A 27,147-nucleotide genomic window follows, 5' to 3' on the forward strand; every position below is an offset into this window, starting at 1 on the left:
GATTCATGATATCATGATATTTTTAGTGATATTTGTAAATTGTCTTTCTAAATATTTCGTTAGCATGTTGCTAATGTACTGTTAAATGTGGTTAAAGTTACCATCGTTTCTAACTGTATTCACGGAGACAAGAGCCTTTCGCTATTTTCATTTTTTAACACTTGCAGTCTGTATAATTCATAAACACAACTTCATTCTTTATAAATCTCTTCAACAGTGTAGCATTAGCCGTTAGCCACGGAGCACAGCCTCAAATTCATTCAGAATCAAATGTAAACATCCAAATAAACATTGTACTTGCGTGATTAGACATGCTGCATGACGAACACTTTGTAAAGATCCATTTTGAGGGTTTTATTAGCTGTGTGAACTTTGTTTATGCTGTTCAAGGCAAGCGCGAGCTCCGGGGGCGGGGAGCGTGAGCATTTAAAGGGGCCACAGCATGAATCGTGCATAGTTAATGATACCCCAAAATAGGCAGTTAAAAAAAATAATTAAAAAAAAATCTATGGGGTTTTTTGAGCTGAAACTTCACAGACACATTCAGGGGACACCTTAGACTTATATTACATCTTGTAAAAAAACATTCGATGGCACCTTTAAAAGTTTCTTTTAAAAAAGTGTCTATGGTAGAGTAATAAGACCATGAAAATGTTCTAGCCCATTGCCAAATTGTATTTTCTTCTTTCCAGCATAAACACCACTAAAATTTTTGTGATTTAGCTTAAAAAAAGAAGAAAAAAAATGTCAGTGGGGTAAGAAAAATAAATGTTGTTTAAGATATTTAGCAGATTTTACATTGGAATCAGCTGCTTGGCTAAACTATTAACTATGGATCTTTTTTCCTGAAATATTTCACTAATGTGTCCACACTTTTTTCATGGAGTTGAGCCTTTAACCTTTTGGTTAAAGGTGCCCTAGATTGTTTTTTTACAAGATGTAATATAAGTCCTAGGTGTCCCCTGAATGTGTCTGTGAAGTTTCAGCTCAAAATACCCCATAGATTTTTTTTAATTAATTTTTTTAGCTGCCTATTTTGGGGCATCATTAACTATGCACTGATTTTTTCAGCACGGCCCCTTTAAGAGATGCGTTCCCTCTGCCCCACCAGCTCTCGACTATATACATCGCATAAACAAAGTTTACACAACTAATATAACCCTCAAATGGATCTTTACAAGATGTTCGTCATGCATGCTGTATGCATGCTTCGAATTATGTGAGTAAAGTATTTATTTAGATGGTTACATTTGATTTTGTGTGAGTTTGAGGCTATGCTCTGTGGCTAAAGCTAACATTACACACTGTTGGAGAGATTTATAAAGAATGAAGTTGTGTTTATGAATTATACAGACTGCACGTGTTTAAAAATGAAAATAGCAACGACTCTTGTCTCCGTGAATACAGTAAGAAACAATGGTAACTTTAACCACATTTAACAGTATATTAGCAACATAATAATGAAACATTTAGAAAGACAATTTACAAATATCACTAAAAGTATCATGATATCATGGATCATGTCAGTTATTATTGCTCCATCTGCCATTTTTCGCTGTTGTTCTTGCTTGCTTACCTTGTCTGTGCACAGATCCAGCCGTTAATACTGCCTTTCCTTGTCTAATGCATCGAATGGGCTGGCATTATGCAAATATTGGGGTCATACATATTAATGATCCCGACTGTTACGTAACAGTGTTATGTTGAGATCCGAGTGTTTTCCTGAAGTCTTTTAAACAAATGAGATTTATATAAGAAGGAGGAAACAATGGAGTTTGAGACTCACTGTATGTCTTTTCCACTCTTGTTATTCAACTATGCCAATATAAATAAAATTTTTCATTCGAGGGCACCTTTAATTCACTGATTGACCATGCCAGGTGTGATTGTTCATCATGTTGATATAAAATTTGTTGATTTATTTGCCTGATGAAGATCGCTTGTGGTCTGTGGGAGCAGAAATAGCAGTGTGCCAGTTCTTTTGCATTTCAGCTCAGTTTTCTCTTGATCGAACACCTGCTGAAGTGATGATTGGATGTGCGCATACTACTTTGAATTGAAAGACAACTGTTACCATTCATTCAGCTCATATTGACTGATTTAGCACCTCTGTGTGCCACATTTGTGTTAATGTGACTAACAAGTTATGCTAGTGCCAGATATTGCAGGTGGTTTGAGCTAACCAGACTTTAATTTGACTATCAAACAGCATACCAACAGTAGCAGTGCAGAAAAGCACCCACTTTTCACTAAGGCTTGCGCAGGCTAAGAAAATAGCAGTCAACGCAGCATTCCCTAAATGGCCTGTTCTCTTTAGGTTTGAACATGTGTCTTACGAGACCTCTGAGGCTTAAGCACTGAGTATTTATTTTCTGAGCGGCGTGTGGCCTTATCTGCTGTCCTCCATCTCTCGCAGGTTATAGTGTGGCCCTCCTAAATCTGTCTAATAACATGTGGACATGATTTGAGCAATGATTTGATCCTTAGTCGCATTCAAATCCAATCATTTTCTCATTTATGTTTGGGATGACTCTAGAGAAGAACATATTTTTCACTTGGACTGTTAACCCCCATTTATGATGAAAAACTAAGGATTTGAATGATGATGATTTGATAATAATGATGCTGATGATTAAATTCTCTCTATTCTCCTGGGGACATCTTCAGTCTTTAAGTATAGTTTCCACTGCACTGGGAAAATTAAAAAAGTCAGTTTTCTAAAGCCTCGACATATTTAAAAAATTGTGTGGATTTTTTGTTGTTGTTTCTTTCGTTCTCTTTTTTTCCAAAAGAAAGTATAGGATAAATCCTGAGACAGACTGGCTTATACTGTAATTCTTCATTATGTCTCACTGACATGTACATATATACATATTTTTCTTGGAGGGCAATCCAGGAATAAATGTTTTATAATTCAATACAGAGTTCCTAGATTTAATTCAAAATTGAATCACCTGTCATTCACTGAGTTCTACACATTCCCACCCCTTGTGTATGATCTTATTAAGTACTTTGGCTAATTTTATAATATTTTCCACTCCCAATCATAGTGTACTTTCAGCTCCATTTAACACATTTTTACCATATTTAAATACCTTCAACAAAATTCTGTTGATTTTCCCTCAAAAATCAGCACAAAATATTCAAAAATGTCCTGATTGCTTCCCTTCACTCACCTCTGCTCGCTCTTGTCTATTATTGTGTCAGTTTCAAACCATTTCCACTCCCCTCCAGCTAATGAGTCTGTTCTGTCAGACATGGTGTGCATGTGTGTTGATTGCTCTGGGCTGCGGAGACGAGGGTAAAGTGAGGGCATCAATACGTGAGGTCATGTCACAAATGCACTGTGGTGGAAAGAGATGTCTGCAGGGTTCGAGAGTGTGAGTTTGTAGAAAAGAAAGCTATTGTGCTTCTATCTGAGATGTGTGTAAGAGCGAGCGCGCATACGCGTGCATACATAGTAAGGGAACAGATGGCGGCAGAGGAGGCACCAAAGTTTAATCCTATCAGATGGATTCGCATTCCACCATCTGCTTAATCCATGCGCAATTTCAGCACCCTGCAAAAGAGTCGTCTTAGGCCAAGATTACCATCACAGATTGCTTCACCATTCCTCTTCATCTCTCCTGGTTTATCACGCCGCCAAATTGCATTATGCCCAGCAGTCACCCACAACACAGCTCCAACAAAAAAAAAGAGCACAGACTAGCTGGGGAAGTCCTCAAGGCTGCAAAGTGGATTACTTCACTTATGAAAATTACAACATGCCTGGAAAACAGAATATTTGTGACATTTTGGTTAGTCTATAAGGAGATTTGATTTGTATATTTGGGGTTACTGAAGTGCTTTAAAATCATGTTCCTTAATCTAAAATATGTAATTCCCTACTTAAAATGCAATATACCTTCAGGAAAACATTCAGTATCATCAGCACTCTGTAAATCTTAATCTTAGAAGATGATTTTCTTCCACAGATGCATCACTATACAGTATGTTGCTGTTAAACTAAATGTTATTTATTACTTAGAATTCTATATTTAACATGGATATAAAAAGTCTTCAACTTACCTAAAAAGTGATTACACACTCATAAAAACAGACTTTCTCCTAAAATAAAATGTATAATATAATGAAAATGTAGACAGGTAAATATTCTCTCTCTCTCTCTCTCTCTCTATATATATATATATATATATATATATATATATATATATATATATATATATACAGCTATGGAAAAAATTAAAAGACCACTTCAAGTTCAGAAATCAATGTTAAGTGGTCTCTTAATTTTTTCCATAGCTGTATATATATATATATATATAGAGAGAGAGAGAGATATCAAGTAGAATTACACAATAATCTTACATACTAAATGTGCTATTGAGTGCAAATTGATGTTCAAATGCTGTTTAATGGTGGGTTTTTTTGGCTGTTATTTGAGATCCTCATTGTTTTTGTACCAGATATATACAGCTGTGTTTGCATAAATAAATAAAAAGATGTACAATATTGTTCAAAAGTTTGGGGTCAGTAACATTTTCTTTAAAGAAATGAATCATTAATTTAGATAAAGAATCCTGAAAAAAATTATTAAAATTTCCACAAAAATATTAAGCAGCATAAATGTTTTTAACATTAAAAATAAGAAGAAATGTTTCAACTCAGCATATTAAATGTACTGTAGCTGCCCCATTGGCTTTCCAAATAAGACTCATCATGAGTTTTGTCTCTTTAATTTCGTCATTCGAGCACTGTGAAACTAAAAAAATAACAAAAGTAATCGAACACAATGAATATACACAAAGGCAAATAAACATTTACAAAACACGAATGAAAAAAAACATGGACATTTTTAACAAACAAAACTTAACCAACACCATATAAAATGATTAAAGATCGTGAAAGATCATGTGACACTGAAGGAAGACTGGAGTAATGGTTGCTGAAATTTTTAAACTGTTATAATATTTTAAAATATTTCTGTTTTCTACGGAGCCCCGCACATGACATGCAAGAAAAAAAATTAAATTGTGCGCACGACTTACTAATTCGTTTCCTTGATTTACAAAATCGTGCGCATGATTTACTATTTCGTTCCCTCGATTTAAAAACCATGCGCATGATTTATAAATCAAGGGAACTAAATAGTAAATCGTGCGTACGTTTTAGTAAATCGAGGGAACGAATTAGTAAATCGTGCGCACAATTTAGCCTACTATTTTTTTTCCTGCATGTCATGTCCGGGGCTCCGTAGTTTTCACTGTATCTTTGATCAAATAATTGCAGCCTTGGTGAGCATAAGAGACTTGTTTCAAAATTATTTTTAAAATCTTAACGACCCCAAACTTTTGAATGGCATTGTGGCTAGCTTCTTTGTATTACTAGCTTGTACTCTAGCATAACTGCAGTTCAAACTAGATTTCAATTTTCTTGTAGCTTGACTGTTGAAACTTGCTTCCCCAACACCATTCCCCAGACCATTTTCCCCTGCAGGTTTTCAATATCCCCTACTATTATCTAAGCTAGCTCTTCCCAAGGCATTGCCGATGGCTGACACACACCAGTTTGAGCTGTGCGAATGAGGCCTACAGCCTCGTCTAATCTCAGTTCAGGTCCTATCAGCAGAACCGAGCTCTTCCTACACGCAGGCCATCTGCCTCCACAGTTCGACTGCCTCACTTAGGTACACTATCGCACGAGCATTGAGCGTAGACCCCCACCCTCCCCCAGGGGTCCTGCCTACAGTCAGAGCTGTGTGTAGCACTTGTTAAAGGATATGTGTTCAGTCCCACTACTAGAGTCACAGAGGACAACAGAGCCGCTCGTGACAGACTCTCCCGTTCTCTGCCTCCGACAGCTGCCTCAGAGGACCCTTACTTTTCCTTTTTTCCCTCCCTCATGTCTTTTCCTTCTATTTAAATCCAGCAGCAAATTGGAACAGCAGTAATTAGTCGGTTAAAGCGCCTTCAGTGAGACACCGAGCTTTAGAATCCGGTGCCAAAGTTCAACACGCTGAAATGAAATTTAAACTCATTAAGGTGTTGAATTTTTATGGCTGGCTGCTGTTTTCTCAGAGTGTCCCAGGGCACCTGGCCTTTTGATCGACTGCTGTAAGGACTCTGGATTTCTCTGTGCCTGGCGAACTCCAGCGCTTGTGACATTTGCACGAGTGTCATAAAACAAGCGCTCGCACCTGGCCCCCTCCCTCCCCGCGCACACATGGGGTCAGTGTAATATTTAATAAAGGTGTGTGTATAATCAAGCGGAATTAGCATTCTTGTTCTTCTACCACCCCCAGAGGGGAAGGAAGGAGGGGTTGGAGGGAAGAGTGCTGCTATTGTACACTCATCACTGACTGATCTTTTCCAGCCTGACCCTCAGATTTCATTAATTATGTCCATGACTAAAACAAAGGCAGAGGGGAATTATGGCTTTTCATAAGTAAAGCACCAGGGGGTCTGCTACTGACAGAGACTTTCACTCTACTCTGTGTCCTGTCGCCATGTTTTTGTCTGCACTCAGTTTAGTCAATGGAGTCTGAGCGTCTTTGGACCAGATTATACAAGTTGTGTAGAGTGAAAGTGGAGTGATAAAGGGGCAGGGTTTTCTCTCGCTCCAAAATTGATCTGATAACACTCCCATCATTCGCATACAATGTAAGAAAAATGCCAAGAGATAAAAAAAAAAAAAAAAAAAAATGAATTTTGTGTGATATTATTGTAGAAACAATGTCAAAATTACAAAATAACAAAGATTTGAGAATCACAACCAGGGTAAAACTGAATTTGAATACAAAGAAAATTACATTTAAAATGCACCTTTTTGCCTGCAATATGCCACTTAATTAATGCATAATATTATTGTATAAACAATATTAAAACGACAAAACATTTCATGAAAATAAATGACAGATGAACATGAGTATCATGAGAATGAGAAAAATAAGTTAGAATTTAAAAATACATGTTAACCAAACATTAAGAGGAAATACATAAAATATAAAGGTCTGTAGCAAAATTAATCATACTAACGCATCGCCCGTACAACTCTATGTAAATTGGATGTAACAATATTAAAATTCTGGCCAATAAAATTAAATTTATTTTCATGCTATGTCTCAAATCGATGATATTAAAATATAACACTATTTTGACTAAATAAATTCAAAATAAAACATTAAAAATAAAACTCAATCAATTTAGATTTTAGATTTTATTTTATTGAATTTAGGCATTTATAATGTACATAATTTTGAGACTTGCTAAAGAGTACTTTTAACATTTAAATATTGTAATATTATTTATTTAATTTTAATTTAATTATAATTAAATTTAATTACATTTAAGTTATTCAATTATTTACGTTTTTAAACAATTAACTAAGTGAGCAATATATAATAGTTATAAAATTATATTACTGTATAATACAAATGTATTTATGTTTATTATATAAATGTATTTATTCTCTAATATCAATATCATAGTAAACAGGGAAGAGAGTAAAAGAGGTGGTAAAAAGAGACTTTACAGCTAATTTAATTAAATTATAATTCAAATTAATTTCATTTCAATAATAAATTGATAATAGCAAACATAATTATATCAAATTGTATTACTGTGTAATGCAAATGATATGTTCATTATATAAATTTATTTAATCTCTTATATCAATATCATGGTAAACAGAGAAGAGAGTAAAAGAGATGGTAAAGACAGACTTGGCTGGTCTGTCACAGTGTAATTTTAAGCTATGGAGTGGATTTGGAGTGGGCTTTCTCTCACCACTGAGTAGAGAATAGAAGCGGAGCTGGAGCGGAGTGATTATTTAACACTGAGCGGGGTGGAGAAATTGCTGTTGCTCCAGTCCACTCCACTCTCTGAGTTTGAGTTGTGTTCTTCCATGTGACAATCTAAAGATCCCAAAACTAGAGATGATCATGGTTAGGTTGCAGGTGATTTCCAGGCAACCACTGCAGTGAATCATGCTACTATACAGGGTAGATTGAGATAAATGATCGGTGAGCGAGCGTCATCTCTCATGCTCGCACCGCTGTCAGGAAGCATATGGGGACGGCGCAGAGGAATGGCCACAGTCTAATCATATGTGACGACTCTAATGAGTCAGTCACTTGTCATTAAGCTGTGCCTAAAGCTTCCTAATAGACTGTGGCTCATAAATCTATTTGCCGTAATCAGGAAGAAATCCGTTGCACAGCTTTAAATTTATTTCCTAAGAATTTAGTCTGTGCATGAAATTATGTCACAGGTAATGCACACGAGTGATGATTTGCTGGTTGCTTCCAGATGTTTATTCTGATGTATCTTGACATTATTTTCATATAATCACTTTACAGGTGTCTTGATGTGTATACAGGCAAATACATATAGCCATAATTAATGTATATTGCGTATGTCTTTTCAGGAAAACAAGCTGTTTATAGTATACGGTGAGCCACTGTCTCACTCATTTTTTTTTTCCTATTCCTCTTTCTCTAAAACAGCTACTCCTTGCATTAAGGCCATCAGTCCCAGTGAAGGCTGGACAACAGGGGGTGCCACAGTCATCATCATCGGTGATAACTTCTTTGACGGCCTACAGGTCATCTTTGGAACCATGCTGGTCTGGAGTGAGGTTGGATACCTTTCTATGCAATCCATTCTGTAATATCACTTTAGTTGAAAAATGTGTGGCCAAAAAAAAAAAAAAAAAAGAGATTTAAGAATCACAACAATTCAAACTGAATTTAAGAAAATGAAATTAAAAATGCACCTTTTTACCTACAATAGTTGTGCAACTCAATTATAAAAAATATTTATGATATGGAAGATGAATTCAAAATCCCCTTGGCTTACAAATATGAGAAGGCATGTGCCAGTCTGAATGAACATAATGCTTCTGTTCTCAGTTGTTCAGTTCTTGGTTAGCCAGTCTGTCTATTTTCCTGTCTGTCCATCTGTTTTGGTCTTTCACTCAGTTTCTGTGCTGCTTGTTTTGAGAAGAGCTAGATAAAAGAGGTAATTCTATAAAAAGCCTCTCATTGACAATGCCATATTTATCTGAGAGGTGAGAAGAGCAGTGCCTGGCATATGAAAACCCAGCTAAGTGAGCAATGAAAGGGACAGTTTAAAGCCATGTAAAGCAGCACCAGTGCTGCTGGCTTTGAATATGACAGAGTATTTGCATGGAAACTGAGCGCTCATGGCTGCTTTGTAGTGGCACGGCTCCTCTTCAAAGGGGATTGAGCACCGCTTCATAAAAATCGTAAGCAGTCAAATCATAGTCTAATCAGAGAACAAAACAATACTGTTTAATAGCTCAGCTAGTATGGTTGCAGGTAGACAGGGGTACCATAAATGCACGTTTTAAATATTGTGAAGCACTTATACAGTACAAGTGTCAGAAAATACAGATGCAAAAAAAGGTGGACAGAATTTACATTATGTAATTACTTGGACTGTGCACTGCCAGCTGACAAAAGCTTTAATCTCATTGGCTGGTGAGATTTGTGTCACCTTATGGAGCTAAAAGAAAAGTTAATCTTTGACCTGTACTGACCAATGACCTCTCAAAGGATGCTGTATTTTTCATAATTTATAATTAGAAATTAGCTCTCAACATCTCTGAGGCTAAATATACTGTATAGGCTGTTCAGAATAGAATATTTGTAGGGATACACCGATATGAACATTTGATCATATGATCATATTTCAAGCAATTCAAAACCATTGTGGCAAACAGTGTGCATCTGAAGTGTCTCAGCTGAAGGAAATAATCCATTATCTATCGGCCAAATTTTCTTTTTGGGCAGATAACGATAACATTAAAAAATGAACATACTGTATATCAGCCGATACCGATATGGTGGTCGATATATCGTGCATCACTAAATATTTGCTTACTGTTTACTATACTCTGCATAGCATATACTGCATGCTGCCTACTGACCTCATTATGTTGCATGCGAGGGTGTCCAATTATATATACCACTACAAGAATAGGATGGTAGTATGCTATTCTGAACACAGATTAATGAGATGATCCAATTCCAGAGGTAGAATTTACTTTATCCTCTCATTATTAGGATTCATAAACTCTGTCTGAACTGTAAAAATATTTTAATATTCTCATGTCTTATTTCAACCAATGTATTCTACTTGTTTTATTTTGACAACAACAACAACAACAAAAATAAAAGCTTAACACTTCTCACTTTAAAAACATATCATTTTCTCTTTCAGCTCATAACCCCTCACGCCATTCGAGTTCAGACTCCTCCCAGACACATTCCCGGGGTTGTGGAGGTCACCCTGTCCTACAAGTCAAAGCAGTTCTGCAAAGGTACACCGGGCAGATTTATCTACACAGGTAAGGACAACAATAAGCACCTTTACATTCACCATACTCAGTCATCTACAGTACATACAACCATCATGTCTTACTTCTTTACAACTGTTCTTGATTTCACATGTGGGTTGAGTAACAGTCAGCAAGTGTATCCTGTAGTAAAAAACCTATGCTGTAGAGGAATCTTACCTATTTCCTGAGCACACCGCTTAATATGAACGGCTGTGCCTTGAACTCCAGGAACATCCTGCAGCCTGCACAGATAAGAGAAATGTAGGACTTATCTTATGGAGGAAAGAGAGGTCACCTGCGATATCTGCACGCTCGAAAATTAGTTTACTGTACTCTCTACATATTGGGAGAAGTAATTAACTTCAGAGTTCCAGAAGTAAAGGAAGTGCATGAGGGAAGTATATGATGGAATCAAATGGTAAAACAACATGAAATCAGGGGAGGAAGAGGTGAAGAGTTTGTTTGCTGATCTTGCAGCTTTTTTAGTTTAAATTTAGAGTTTGCAGTCAAAGTACAAGCGCAGCTTTTCTGAACAGTGTTAAAACGCTGAAGGGAGCAATGTTAAAGGCCTGTCTCATCAATAGGTTTAAACAGTGCACAGCTGTGGGTATTGTTGGCTCAGTAGGTGTCTATGTATATGCCTGTGCATTCGTGGGTGTGAATGAGTATGCTTGTTGGGTTTATGGCACTGGACTTGGCTTCTTTTCATGGCCCATTCAGCGAGCACATGGGCAGGAATGGAGGGAGGGATTTAGACATTCGCACACAACCACACAAACACACATATTGCCACACACGCCTCCGAAACAGAGGGCAGATGGTCACCCCCTTTTATGGCTGCACTTCTAGATGTGCCCCTTTTGCTAAAGCTGCAAGCTCAATAACCATATAGAATGCTTTTAAATTGGATGTGCAGGTTTTAATGCTTGCAGCACTCAAATTCAGTTTGAAATTCAATGCTGTTAATGACAAGAGACCAAATGCGGAGCTGTCTATCTCACCACAGACCATTAAAGTTGGCATGAAACGGAAGTCACGACAGTCTTTGCTTCTCTATTGTGACATATTCAAACAGCTTCTCGAACAAGAAAAAATGTAGAATGGAACTTGATATTATTGGTCAGGAATTGATTGGATCATTGTCATTTGCTATTGCTGCGATCTCATGTGAGTGACAGGTTGTTTCCCCCCTCACAGCAGTAAACACTCAGAGATGAGATGTCGTTGCAACAGGGAGAAGTTATTTTGATAAAAAATTAAGAGGGCACATGAATGAAAAAAAAAATAATAATAATGATGTGCATGGATAAATCATTTAAAAGTACAATATTGAATAAAAATAAGAATTGTACATTTTGATTTCATTGCAACTTTAAAATGGCTGGTGCTGATCTGACTCCCTCCTCCGGTTGGCCCCACCATGCGATTCTCCTCAGTTTAAAGCATTTTGGGCCATCCCTCTTCCCCTTGTCCCCCCGTCCCAGCTACTGCAGTGGGACGTCAGCCTGTGTGTGTCTCTCTCTCCTGGCTCCAGTTGGCACCTGTGCCTTGCCCAGTTGCCAGTGGGTACTAATCATAGAGTATTGGCAAAGCTATGTGGCAGCTGGCAGTGGAATTACACAAGGGGCATCTGGCACCTCTAATCAACTTCTGTCAGGCAGAGGAGATGGAGACCTAATTAAATCAATGGTGCACTGATGCTGCCTTGCTAAAACACCACACAGCCATGCGGAAAGCCTGAGCTGTACCTGGAGAACATCCCTTACAGCCATGGTGGAGAGGAATAACAATCCTTTCAGGGAAAAACTCATTTTATTTTGCTTTTTACATTCAGTGCGTGTTTCTCACCAGTATATATGTACTATGCATGATTTTAGAGTATTTTCTTTACGTTTACATTATGATGGCAACTATATTTGACACTGTTCTGTCTACAGTTATAGAGCTTGGCTTTGACGTGGCTCTGATTATGAACCCAGCAGCCATGCAGTTAATGAATTCCTCAAAGGCCTCTCATTTCAGTCTAAGATTCTCTAGGATTCTTGGCACATGCTCGTGTGAACTGTGCCTCTGGCTGGCCAATGGTTTGTAGTTAAAGGGATGGTTCACCCAGAAATTAAATTTCTGTCATCATTTACTCACCACCATGTCGCTCCAAACAGATATGGCTTTCTTTCTTCTGTGGAAAACAAAAAGAGATAATTTTAAGAAATGTGATATACATATATTGAACATATTGTATTCATAATTACATAAATTATCGCTTGTATGTATATTTATAAATGAATATTTTAGATATTCAGTATGACAAATAGATTGACTACTAACTGAAAGTAACAGTAATAGGAATAAGGAAAGTAATAGTGTGATAGTACAGTAGCTCATCATTTCCCTTTTTCTTTTTTATTGCATAGCTGGAATGCTGAAGTTGAGACTCTATCACAAACCTAAGCTTTAATGAGGAAGACCCAGTCAAAGTGATCTCACCTCACCCCCAGTTTCTGGGCCTAAACATCCAGAAGCTCTCTGCAATTATATTTATCATCAGAAACAATTAAACCCTCACTGCCTGGGACATTACCCGTCCTGCATGGCACTCCGCAGATAAGAGGGATGAATCATGTCTCCCTACTTTCTCTCCCTCTTCCTCCCTTTCAATTCATCTGCAACAAATGCATTTCCATGTTTGGTTGTGTATTACTTCTTACCAGATTGCCATGTTTGCATCATTCGTCAAAGGGGTTTTACGTCTGTTTTTTGGGGGAAAGAGGCAGAGTTATAATGCTATCTGCCAGTGAGCGTATGTGAAGCCCTGTGCAGCCGATAGATTGGAGGTGTTGATGAATCACTTGAAATGTTCAGCAGGCAATTCGTTGCTGCTCAGTATGCAGGCCAGTGGGCTGAACAGCACCCATCAGGCCTGATATTAAAAGACTCTGCTCGATCACATTAGAGGGAGCTCTCTACGCCTGCCCAATGATTAAGTCTATGGGAAGCATTTGTCACTTTAGTTGAGGAAAAGCCAGACTTCAGATCATACATGCATACACCCTCTCTTTTAGTGCAAATATACGTTGGGGTCCAATAACCTAAGTCCACAAGGAAAAATGCTTCTATTTGGCATTTTCTAAATTAATGCAAAATGCAATCAGCTTAACAATTTGAGTAAAAAGTTAAAGAACCATGGATTTAAAAATGTTTTACTATTTAGTTTGCCTGTCCTCATGCTTTAAAGGGATAGTTCACTCAAAAATGAAAATTATGTCATCATTTACTCACCCTCAAGTAGTTCCAAACCTGTATGAATTTCTTGAAAGATATTTGGAAGAATGTCAGTAACCAAACAGATCTAGTGCTTCAACGTAAACAAGAATTTCTTAAATATTGTTGGTTTTGTTGTTGTTTCTTATTTTTCAAAATGTATATATATATATATATATATATATATATATATATATATATATATATACACACAAATCTGTTCAAAGGTATCAGGTCGGCAAGATGTAATTTTTCTTTTGTTCACCAAGGCTGCATTTATTTGATTAAATGAGTTCAGTTAGATTAAGTTCAAAAGAACAGCACTTATTTAAAATATAAATCTTTTGTAACATTATAAATGTCTTTACTGTCACTTTTGATCAATTTTGCTGAATAGAAGTATTAATTTCTTTTAAAAAAAAAATGTTTTGAATGGTAGGGTAATTTCTACATGGTCTCAGACTTTTGGACCCCACTGTAAATGTAAATCATGCATTTATTTCCATGTAAAATGTCCATATAAGAAATGCCGACTAAAAAATGTAGATGAGAACAAATTATATACTGTAGTTACCTATGTATTTTTTTCCAACCTCTAGATTTTGCAGAAGCTTTCTTCTTGAGTGGGTTGAGCGATTGTTCGATTTTGATAATGAGTCTCTTTATTTCTATTGACAAATGGGGTCACACTAGGTGATCAATGATAACCGTTCCAATTAAATTGCTAAACCTCTGCATGGTGGAGATTGTAACCATAAAGATATAGAGCAATTGGTTTGCTCAACAGCAGGGCGTCTTCAGTGGGCCATTTCACACAGATGTCTCTGTCTTTTAGAAGCTGCTGCTCACGATCAAGAAAAACAAGTCATCCATTTTATGGCCACAGGTTTCAAGACCCCCTCCCACCTATGTCTTAAAGTGATGCCTTATTTAGCTTGTCGGATTTTCCAAATAAACGCTATCACTGGGTTTATGGAAAAATGGATAAAAATGAGATTGTAAGGTATTGATCCCGACGTGGGGAGGGCTGAGGAAAAACAGGCCTCATCTATATAGGGAGAGAAATGAAGCAATAATTCAGGCAGGCATCGAACACCCTGCCACTGAGCCTATTGATTCCTATCCACAGCATATGAGATCACACCTGAATGAAAGAGAGCTCTGGGGAAAACGGAGAGAGAGAGCGAAAGAGAGAGAGTGTAAAACGGAGTCTGCTGTTCCCTAACATGTACAGAACATTACCACCCTGACATTAACAGCTCTGTACAAAGCCCACAAGTGCCTGTTAAAAGGTTCTGCTAAAGACCAATTACCCAGCATGCCTTTCTGCTCCGTCAGTCAGGGATACTGTTCTAGCCCTGCAGGTCTATGTGTGGTCAGCTGATTCAATTTACCACCAGCAGCTCAGCGCTAGCATCTGGTCTCAAAAACAGGAAAGCCACAAAGTGCTGTGTTCTCGCCATTCTAAAAACTGCCGCCCACATTCTGCCCTCGAGCTTCTGTTTGAGATATTAAGTGTGGGATTTTTTTTTTTTTTTTTTTTTTGGTCTAAGGTATTTTAAAATGTACTGTTTTGACTGGCTCCATCTGCTTTTGACAGCACTCATAGTATTGTCTTTTAGTAGTGGCTCATTCCCCTCCTCTCTTCACCCCCGCGGGCCTGTAGTTATTATTGTGAAATATGAAGCGATCCGGCTCTGCCTTCATGAAATTTCAATGAGCATTGATCTGTGTGATTGCGAGGAATCCTTCAAGCAGTGGTTGTTGTTCATTTATTTATTTATTGCTGATATGTTTTACTCGTTTTGATCCCATCTTCTGGAGAAAGAGGGGAGCTGTCGATTGTTAATGTATTTGTAGCTTTCCTTTTTTGGAAAATCAGGTCTGTTCCTTGATAGTTTCTTTGTTCACAAGGCAGAAAATTCTGTTTGCGCCTTCAGGAGGACCGTTTATACCCGTAACAGCCCTATATTTGCCTATATCGGTTATATTTATTAAACGTAACGAGATGGCATGGTATACGGCTGATATTCTGCTCTTTTCAATATTGATTTTGTAGATTTTATTTCAGCTCATGACATCATAAGTAACCTTTTCGTTCTCCTTCACGTATGAAATAAGAGAGGTGCAATGAATCCGTGATGACACAAGACTGACGCCATCATATATGTCGGGTGACTGGCTGGTGTTATTTCTGTCGTGAAACCGTTCCGTGAGCCCAGAAAGAAATGGAAACCACAGCTTGCCAGTTTCTGGAACTGTAAAAGTAAACAAGTGCATGGACAGTTGAAAGGTGTTTCTCTATAAATATACAGGTCTGCTGCGCATGGTTTGGTATACAACATTACACACCAAGTAAGACATAGAGGGTCCGGAAATAAAGAAGCTCATGGGATTTTACTTCCCTGTTTGGTGTGTATCTCTGAAAATACACTGTTTTGTTTGACTTTCTGACAAAGTTCACTCCATGACCCAGCACAGGAGGTGTTTTTTTCTTTTCTGTATAGTCTCAAGGGTTTGAGTTTGTTTTTGCGATAATGTATATGCTGTCACTGGTCAATGTCAATTTGATTTGTGACATATACCAGAATTGCATGGACTTGTGTCCATGAAATGTTTGCATCATTGTTTTCGGTGGGCGTTCAGCGACTCTATAAAATTAGCAGTACTTTACCGCCAAATGTTCAGTACACAATCTTTCTCTCAGCAATTGAGCATTATCGAGTCGTCTGGTGAGAGGATTGTACAGTATGTGAAAATCAATAGCAATGAAGGAGAGTAAACACATGCAGAAGTCTTTAAGTGTGGCAGAGTACAGTTTAGCCTGAGATCTTGACCATCCATCTCTGTATCAGCACATTAACTCTTTCTCAGAGGTGCTTTGCATCATGCCTCATTATACTAGCACATGGGTCCTGTTTGAAGAGAGATTCTTTAAATGTTCCCTTTCCAGGCCCTCACAAAAGTTCTGCTCCAGCAGCCACTTCATTATTCACACTTAAATGAGTTTAGTGGTGATTTACTCAAGACCAGCTGTTTTACAGCTTTCATTGCATGTGTATTCTTGAAGACAAATTAAGTATAATGAGACTGAACCTCTTTACTAATAAATGCCCCAGGGCTTGGTCCATGTCCCTGAATTGTTCACAAAACACCAGTGATTCATTATTATTATTTTAAAAATTAAGAAAAAAAAAAAATTGTTTTTATAATTTTTCACTTACATGCAATATAATAACCATTTAGTTGGTGAATAATAATACCAATAATTACTTTACAAAGTACATTCAAATCGTGGTAACCAATTATTTTATCAAATACGTTATTTTTGTTTGAATATTCTGAATGTTTATTTTATGTTTTTATAGATTTTACACCAATGTTCAGAAGTTTGGGGTTATTACAACTAGGGATGTCCAGATCCGATCAAGTGATTGGAAATCGGGCCCGATCATGTGGTTTCAGACTCGATCGGAATCGGACATTACCTCCCGATCAGGACTCGGATATATAAGTATTAGGGGTGCAACGGTTCTCCACTTACGGACCGCACTTGCACTGCGGTCCATCTCGAATGGCGACGCATCTATTGGTTAATATGGTTTGTTTAAAATAGCAACGTGGAAAACAGACAGAGTTCAGATAATGTATGTTTCAGTCGATGGATGCACAAAACGTTACAACAACGATAAAGCTTGGACAAAACAGTCACTCTTTGTAAAATGTTAACTGCGAGTGCCGTCTGCTGTAATGTCCAGTCATTTACGCCGTCATCACCCAGGTGTTGATAGCGCGCGAGCGCAGGTGAGACCTGAACAGCACACGTTGCTATTTGTGTTTAAACTAACTCATTTAAGCCTTGCTGATTTAAACCTTAAAGAACACGCGCTGTGGGAAGATTTGTGTGCGCTCATCCGAAGCGCGCACACGCTTATTCCAGTCAGCGCGCAAATACTGAGTTCTCTTTCAAGTCTTGCGCTTCGGCGGCCAAATTCATACAAAAATTATGTCAACATGCCCGTCTTAGCGAGTATCCTAGCAAACATAGTCGGTTATGTCTTAAGTGAACGTATATTAGTCGAGAAAGACAGCTCATGTGGAGCAGTATAGGTATGTACTGGATCGTGCATGGGAAAACAACTATTCCTGCTGCATGTATTTAATGTTAAATCAAACAACAAATAACAAAGAAATCACTTACTGCTCTTGACTGAATAGTTTTTGTAACTTCAATAATGATTAATCTTTATTTATTTTATACAGTAAAGATAATATGCAGTGATATTTTATATTTGATTGCTATTTGAAAACTGTTAGATACCTGAAAAACCTGAAAATCACTGTTCCTTTATCTGTTTTTTCGCTCTTATTTATTCTTTTTTATGTAGGCTATTAAGTATCGGATCGGGACTCGGTATTGGCAGATACTCAAAATCAACTGACTCGGACTCGGACTCGAGGGCAAAAAAACGTGATCGGGACATCCCTAATTACAACATTTTTTAGTGATGTTCTGATCAAATGGCCACAGATCACTTTTGGCTGATAATCACATTCTATGACTCGATAGGCAGTCACAGAATTTGGCTGATCTCACAAACCAATTGCAATTTGATGGCGTAAAACATAAAAAGTTTCCATGTACATGTAAACAATATACAGATTAGGCTTTTGTGCCATGTTCTGCTTTGTAACTTTGCGAAATATTAGTGAACCATAGTAAATCGCATATCTTTATTTAGAGCAGGTTGGCTAAATTCAAAGGAGTCGACATACAACATAAAATGATCTGTGATTCTTGAGAAAAATCCTCAGAGTGACTTGACATGCTGCTTAGCTAAAGCTATACGACTTACTGGAGCTGACTGCGTCGTGATCATGACACTGTGTTTTTCAACTTCACCTGAAAGTTCAACCACTGGAAACTGGATCTCAGATGTGGCTATAGACGATGTGTAGAGACCAATCAGACACTGTTTTACAGCTGGAGCATGCTTGGATTGGATCAATCTCTCAGATTGACAGCTCTTGATTTACTGTGCGCCACACACAGCTGAAACAGCAATGGAAGATTATCAACCAAGATCTTATTTTTTGTTACTTATTCTATGTAGTTAAAAATATTTTTTTATGCTTTGTGGTGTTTACATGTCTAAATAATTCTTATGTTCAGTAAAACACTCAGATCACATGTTTGGAGAGGAATTTTGGACTTTTGAAATCGATAGTTGTAACGGCTGCAAACATCCTGATCGGAGAATTTTCTTTTCTTTTTTTTTTAAGAAATAAATACTTTTGTTTAACAAGGATACATTAAATTGATCAAACATGACAGTAAAGATATTTATACTGTTACAAAATATTTCTATTTCAAATAAATTCTGTTCTTTTGAATCTTGAAAAAAATCATTTTCATAAAAATAGTAAGCAGCACAACCTTTGATAACATTTATAATAAGAAATGTTCCTTGAGCAGCAAATCAACATATTAGAATGATTTCTGAAGGATCATGTGACACTGAAGACTGGAGTAATGATGCTGAAAGCTTTGCCATCACATGAATAAATTACATTTAAAATATATTCAAATAGAAAAGTTCATTTAAATTGTAATAATATTTTGCAATCAAATTGATCAAATAAATGTAGCCTTGGTGAGCATAAGAGAAAAATACCTTACCAATCCCAAACTGTTAGACAGTAGTGTACCTCTGTTAATATTCTGTTTCACCTAGAAATATACGTCACATTACTGTATTTAAATATGTTCCGAATATTGCATCATGTCGTCTTTAAGCCACAGAACCTGGTGGCTGTCCAGACCTAGCTACAGCTTTCTTTTCACATAGTTCAGGCTACCCCCACTCTTTTACTCTTCCATTCACTCTCTCCTACCTCCATGTCAGACCTGCTGTAATACTGCACAACACAATCTCTCATTCAGCCTCCATCTATTTCTTTGCCATTACGAGATCCTGCAATCAGCTTCTCACCAACCCCCATTCATGTGCCATTCGGGCCACTTCTGTGCTCTGCACCGGTCCTCACTTCCATATCCCTGTCTCCAAACCACCAACAGACCTGATTACAGGAAGCCTATTTAGATATGATGTATTGTCAGCCGCAGGGTGGCTTTGAATCATTCTGTCACATTCGACTGTTTTTGTTGTTCTTTCCGTCGCCGATAGCTGCGGTCTGTTCTCCATCATGCTCCGGGATTGTTTTAACTGTTTTTTTCCTCGTCTTGCTCTTTAAGTAAACAGCCAGTCAATCATAGTGCTGCGTGAGTGACTGTGCATCCAGGCGGTCATGGCGGCCGAGAAAGTCGAGGTTAATGCTGCCTCTCAAACAGCGAGTCATTGAGCCCTGCTGTGTCTCGCCGCATGAAGTCCACTGTTATTATCCAATGTCAACTGCTTTTTAATGAAGTTATTGTAAAAGTAAACAAGACTTTTTACAGAGTTATTTTGGATGCAGCCTGGCTTTTTTTAAAAATATATATCTTTCTTTTCAATGTATTCAAGCTTTATGTCAAAACTAGATTCTGGACCAGCATTTGCTTGTGCTCATAAATCCATAGATCCCACCTGCCGTTCAATGTTGTATCGAGAGGCATTGATGTACAGTCAGAGATGCCCCTGTTCCCCAGTGGAGGATGGCCAGGCTGGGCACAGCTTGTGTTCTGGGCTCCAGGGGTCTGGTTCTGTCTGGGCCCTTGGCCATCTGAATCCACTCCACTGCACTCAGAGGCTGCCCACAGTCTGTCCTCTCAGCTGTGGAGCTGAGGGGAGCTGGGCGAACTCCCTCAGGAAATGTCCAGGCTGCGGCCTACAGGGCAAACAGAAGGGAGGATGGAAGAGAGTGGGGCTGTTACAGTTCTGTTTTTTTTTTTTACCCCCATCTTCAGCAGGACAATTAACTGAGGGCCAGAGGACTCTAGTCTTCAGTTGCTATTTTTGCTGCTCCTCCTCCGTTTTGTTTGAGATTTGATGCTTCAGGCAAAAGAAAGGCGGTCAGTCTATCATGAAAGAAAAAGAGAGAGGGAAAGTGTGTGTGAAGAGTGAACAATTGTTGGAATGACTCTTGGGTATCTTATGTCACATACCCAAATAATTTTATTACAATATTAAAATCAGGTCTGGGCCTCTTCACTGACTTCCTTATAGTGTGGAAAATGTTATATTCAACTTGTGCTTCTTAGTATTTGATAAGATTAAGCATTTAAGTAATTATCAACCAGTTGAGGGTGAATTAAAGATATTTTGACATACATTATACTGTATTGCCAAATGTTTTGTGCACATGAACTTTAATGACATCCCATTCTTAATCCTTGGGGTTTAATATGGAGTTGGCTCTTTGCAGCCACAACAGCTTCAGCTCTTTTGGGAAGGCTTTCCACAAGGTTTAGGAGTGTGTTTATGGGAATTTTTGATCATTCTTCTAGAAGCGCATTTGTGAGGTCAGGCACTGATGTTGGCGAGAAGGCTTGGCTCACAGTCTCCGCTCTAATTCATCCCAAAGGTGTTCTATGGGGTTGACGTCAGGACTCTGTGCAGGCCGGTCAAGTTCCTCCACACCACACTCACTCATCCATGTTCTCATGGACCTTGCTTTGTGCACTGGTTCGCAGTCATGTTGGAACAGGAAGGGGCCATCCCCAAACTGTTCCCACAAAGTTGGGAGCATGAAATTGTCCAAAATGTCTTGGTTTGCTGAAGCATTAAGAGTTCCTTTCATTGGAACTAAGGGGCCAAGCCCAACCCCTGAAAAACAACCCCACACCATAATCCCCCCTCCACCAAACTTTACACTTGGCACAATGCAGTCAGGCAAGTATTCGTTCACCTGGCAACCGCCAAACCCAGACTCGTCCATCGGATTGCCAAACAGAGAAGCGTGATTCGTCACTCCAGAAAAACGTTTCGACTGCTGTAGAGTCTAGTGGTGGCATGCTTTACACTGCGTCCGACGCTTTGCATTGCACTTGGTGATGTAAGGCTTGGATGCAGCTGCTCAGCCATGGAAACCCATTCCATGAAGCTCTCTATGCACTGTTCTTGAGCTAATCTGAAGGCCACATGAAGTTTGGAGGTCTGAAGTTATTGACACTGTGGAAAGTTGGCAACTTTTGCGCACTGTGCGCCTCAGCATGTGCTGACCCCGCTCTGTAATTTTACGTGGCCTGCCACTTCGTAGCTGAGTTGCTGTTGTTCCCAATTGTTCCACTTTGTTATGATATATACTAACAGTTGACCGTGGAATATTTAGTAGTGAGGAAATTTCACGAATGGACTTATTGCACAGGTGGCAACCTATCAGGGTACAACGCTTGAATTCACTGAGCTCCTGAGAGTAACCCATTCTTTCACAAATGTTGCTAGAAGCAGTCTGTATGCCTAGGTGCTTGAGTTTATACACCTGCAGCCATGGAAGTGATTGGAACACCTGAATTCAATGATTTGGAGGGGTGTCCCAATACTTTTGGCAATATAGTGTATATCTCTAAAAAGTAATTACTGCACCAGATATATAGCATAAATCCAGCTTAAAACCAGTATACAATGAAAAATAATAATAATTTGGACACTTAAGCCATGTATGAATGTCATTGCAAAATATAAAACCAAGTGCCATTTGTTTTGAAGTGGTGTAGCGTAAGCACACATTTCAAAGATAAACACTTCACTAAAAGATTTATTTTTAAAATGTTAAAACAATTGATATACTGTTTAGAAAGAAAATGATGAAATATACTTGTGGTTATTCTGATAGTATTCTGTCAGTACATCCATTAAAAATCACCTTGAACAGTAACATTAGAGACAGTCCAGTTATGAAAGGTCTTAATTTGTATGATACTACTTGGTTTGGTATTTGTTATCTAATGCAGTGAAATTCATACGTTTTTAAGCATAGCTTTAATGACTTCGTACCAAATACTTTTGTACTGAATGCTGCATATCAAATATCAAGTATCTCTGCTTACATACATCTCTCTGTATATCTCTTACTCTGTCTCAGTGAATCACAGAAGGGCTCTGTGTGAATGTGCCCCTGAGGGCTTGAGTTTAGCACCACAACAGATAAACACACAAACAAGCTCAGTGGGCCAGTGCTGGAGAAAGACCCATTGTCTCAGTGTGAAAGCCCTGCTCAATCCAGGGAGGTTAGAAAAACATCGGTCCAAGCACCATGTGGTCCACCCGTGCAGGATGTTTGGGCCTATCACGCAGATCGGGTTCCTATTTCAATATTATCTTATTGCTCTGTCCTCAGCAAGCATTCGTGAAGCTGTCTGTGGGCCTCTGAGGAGTGGGAGGTGCCGCCACACAGAAATGAAAACTTTAATTGAATTATTTGCTCATAACGGTGGTCTATAGATTTGTTTTGCAGATTAGTGGTGCTTATGTAAACAAAACAATAGAGAGAGTTGAATCCAGCATTAGTTATTGGAGTTTGTTTAAGGACAGCAAATTTAAAAAGGCGCCTTGTAGTTAATCTTAATCTTGCTTATAGATGAAATTATCTGGCTGCTTCTGGTCATCATAAGATCTCTGTTAGTTTTGGTATAAATAACTTTTTGCTGATCCATGAAATCAGCTGTAAATATGTATGTGTTTAAAGGAATATTACGAGTTCAATACAAGTTAAGTTCAGTCAACAGCTTTTGTGGCATAATGTAGATTACAACAAATAATAATTGTTATGTTAAAAAAATGTTATTTTTGTCATTTTTTTATCTAGATTATGGTGAGACACTTAATGGAAGTTATTTAATTAGTTTTTGGGCAGATTTAAAAGTAGAACTGAAGTGAAGCTAAAGTCTTTATAAAAGCATTTAAATTCATTCTTCCGTTAAAACAGTCATTTTATGGTTTATAGTGTTGCATTGTCATGGTTGTAAAATTGTACATAAACCTTCACAGACAAAAATATATATATTTTTTTTTTTTTTTTTTTTTTTTTTTTTATCCATCTTAAAATCATGTAACATGCATATTGTTTTTTATCTTATGGCTATACCATTGAAACATACTTAAACGTTTACAGATTGGCCTCATTCACTTCCATTGTTAGCATTACTGTATCCCTAGATTTTGTAAGAAGTAAGAAGAGTTGCATTGCTGTTAAACAGTAGCATTTGCATTGCAGTTGAATCTGTCACAAATCTCATTGCTCATGACCAGTTTGTGAAGCTGTGCATGATGGTTGTGCCTTTGCACCGGCTGCAAAAATAAGATCCGTTCACACAAACTGCTCAAGTGTTGTTTTATTCATAAAGTGGTGCCTTGTGGTTGCAAACGGCTAAAGCATAGTGGGAATTGATACAGATATTTTGGCAGCTGTTTAGGAAACATAATATTTGATACTTTAGTTATCATTTTATTGCTTTCTACTGTGTTTTTTGGAACTGTATTGAGGTCTGAAGGAAATGACACTTATGTTTTATATACATTTCTTTGTAATGGTAATTGCAGATGGGTGTTGAGTTTCACTGCAGTAACATGGTTAAATTTTCTCTTTTCCTGCAGCACTGAATGAACCCACTATTGACTATGGTTTCCAGCGGCTACAGAAGGTGATCCCTAGACACCCAGGCGACCCTGAGCGCTTACCAAAGGTCAGTTCTCTTACATGACATAACGGTTATGCTTTCTTTGCTTTAAAGTCAAAATGAAGTCACTATTTACTTTCTGAATAATACACATTTCTGGTCTTATTGTTTCGTTGCTGCGTTATTCCAGAGATCATCCTTTGAAACAACTTGTTTTCTACTGACGTCAGTTAGGCCCCACAGGCTACTGGATAATGATAACCAATAACCAAATAACAATTTAGGGATTGTTTTAGCTAACACCGTTTTAGCATTGATTCTGGCCCCATTCTGGTACATGGCACCTACTTTTAAAAATACATTCAGTTCGCAAAAAAGTCCCATCCAGATTTTCTTATTGCATATTGTGTTTCACTCATAAATATGTCACATTATAGAAGTAAAATGGGTTTAAATGTTGACTTTAATTGGTCATTTAAATTTCAGTAGTTCATTTTTCCTTTCACAGAGCAAATACTAACGTAAACACACTGGTTCTGATTTTCATTTACTGCGGTAGCCTTAGCTGAAACATGGTCTTGTTATTTGAAGCATTCATTACAGACTCCATCAGTTCAGAGATTATATACTGTATATTCAATCCCATGCAGTTTTGTTCAGTATTCTCAGTGAAAGGAGCCCAGTTGTGGACGCAGTTGGGTGTTTATTTCTCTCTCCATGCATGGTTCTTAAGGAGAGGCTGGCCAAGTAAATGGATCCTTTGGGAGGGATAAATAAACATTACTTTATCTTGTTGTGCGTGTCCTATACCCTAGAGCCCCGCTCCAGCAGAACCACTTAATAGTGTAAAAAAAAAAAAAAAAAAAAGAGTAATTATAGCTGGCTGCTGGCTGGGCCTGCTCACACTCAGGACTGACCTTGTGCTGTTAGCAGCCCTCTGTATCAAAGCTGGGCCATCAGTATTCACATCCCATGAGCCTCCTCCCAATCCATTACACCTTAAACACATCAAATTAGACCATGGGGTCAACAAAAGCGGCATCAAACCAAAGCCAATCTAGAGGAATCAGGCAAATGTAGAGTTGGTGGCCAAGCAGTTACAGTTGGCTGCTAATCTCATGTGACCTGCACCACTCTTCAGATACTATTATATATATATTATATACTATTATACTTATATAGAATTGTTGCTTTGGCAAGTAGCTTTTTTATATTTAATTTCAGGTAACTTTTATTATTATTTAATTAACAATTTCAATTTTTTGTGGTTTTAGTTTTAGCTAATTATCAACTGCCATTATCAACTAATCAGGCAAGGTTTTAAATTATATACTACCAATGAAGTTGAAAGTGTGGACACTCATTAATAATAATAATGATTATTATTATTATTATTATTATCATCATCCATATTTTATAATAAGAATAGTCATCAAAAATATGAAAGTTTTTCATTCACTATCCAGTTGGGGAAAATAATTAAAAAACTTAACATCATTCATAGGCACACTTTATATTTGATTAGATCCTAAATAATAAATAATCTAAATAATAAATAAATAATTAAATATATCATAGTTCTATAAAAAAAATGCAAACTACTTTTTGATCTCAAGGATTTAAAAAAGGACCATTTAGATCATTAAGACCAGGTCAAGTGTGTCCAGACTTTTGCCTGGTAATGTGTGTTGATATCTGCTACAGATTTGATCTGTAGCTTAACAAATGAACATGTCATGAACAATTTTGGGAAATTTTCCATTTATTTTTGCAGCTAATTGATGTATGCTTTATCCATCTTATGGACATTGCACACTCAGGCTTTCTCATATAGTAGTCCTCGTCCTTCCTTTATCTCTCAATTTCTTCTTTCATACTCCTCCCTCACTCCCTCACTCATCCCTCGTGTTAGTGCCCATTCCCCAGCTGGTGAGGAGAGGACAGATCTTCTGTCTCTTGTCAGTGGGGCTAAACGGGGCAATGGCGTTTGATCTTAGTCCCTAATGAACCACATGGACATTGTCTGAATACCTTCCTCTGCAGTCCCACAGTCTGAACCCTGTGTTACCACACACACGCACACTCACACACGCACACATGCACACATACTCACCCTTCTTTGTGTACTGGAGCACTGTGCTGACCCACCAAAGGGCCATGTAAAAATCAGCAGCAGACATGTGTTGCTATTTGTCCCTCCTAACGTTGATTACATTACTGACTCATTGATGTCACTGATGAAGATAGGAATATCCCCTTATAATGACAGATTACATATATATATATACATGAAAATATAAATTGCTAGACATTTAAAATAGCATATTGAGGGTTTCCATAGCCATCTGTAAATATCAGGCAGGATATTTTTTAAACTGTGATTTCCATTTGCAAATTCATAAAATTACAATCCTGAAAAAAGTAATAAAATTGAATTAATTTTAAATTTTAATTTAAATATGTTTTATTACTTTTTTTATTGCTCAGCTTTAAAATATTTAATTGCTTAGAAATGTATACTGTTAGAAGTGTAATCTCTATGAAATTATTGTTTAAAAAGTCAACATCAAAAGTCATTGAAATTAATTTGCTTGTCAGAGAATGTAGCTTCTCTGCTTCAGCTTCTCTCTGAAAGAGGAATACTTAAATCTGCCCCATGATTATTATTAATTTTCTTTGTCTGCCATATTGGAACTGACTGGTAATTTTCATTGAAACTGGGGCACCATGTTGCTCACATATGTTCTCAGTGGTCTTAACCTTGGCTTGATTTGGACTAATTTTCCTGGGCTGATGATGAAGCTGAATGCATTAGGTGGGTCATGGCCAGGGTCACTTGTCACATATTTCCCACTGTTTTCAGCATAAGGGAGGCAAACCAGAATACACTGTTGGCTGCTCTCCCCAGAGAGCCCGCTTAACGGCCGCCCTTAACTGATTCCTTACCTTTTAATGAATAGGGTGGAATG

The 27,147-nt window shown here is 37.7% G+C and overlaps 1 protein-coding gene across 4 annotated transcripts in view; it reads left to right on the plus strand.

The window, feature by feature from the left end:
* The window catches only part of ebf1a (EBF transcription factor 1a), a 135,799-nt gene that overhangs the window by 86,845 nt on the left and 21,807 nt on the right, over window positions 1–27,147 (plus strand). For all 4 annotated transcript variants that reach the window (XM_067387729.1, XM_067387737.1, XM_067387715.1 and 1 more), the window contains exons 9-11: window positions 8,504–8,634; window positions 10,242–10,368; window positions 24,156–24,244. In XM_067387729.1, the coding sequence (XP_067243830.1) occupies window positions 8,504–8,634; window positions 10,242–10,368; window positions 24,156–24,244 (347 nt within the window). The remainder of the gene's footprint in view (window positions 1–8,503; window positions 8,635–10,241; window positions 10,369–24,155; window positions 24,245–27,147) is intronic.

This window comes from Chanodichthys erythropterus, chromosome 1 (assembly GCF_024489055.1).
Source record: "Chanodichthys erythropterus isolate Z2021 chromosome 1, ASM2448905v1, whole genome shotgun sequence".
Taxonomy (NCBI): Eukaryota; Metazoa; Chordata; class Actinopteri; order Cypriniformes; family Xenocyprididae; genus Chanodichthys; species Chanodichthys erythropterus.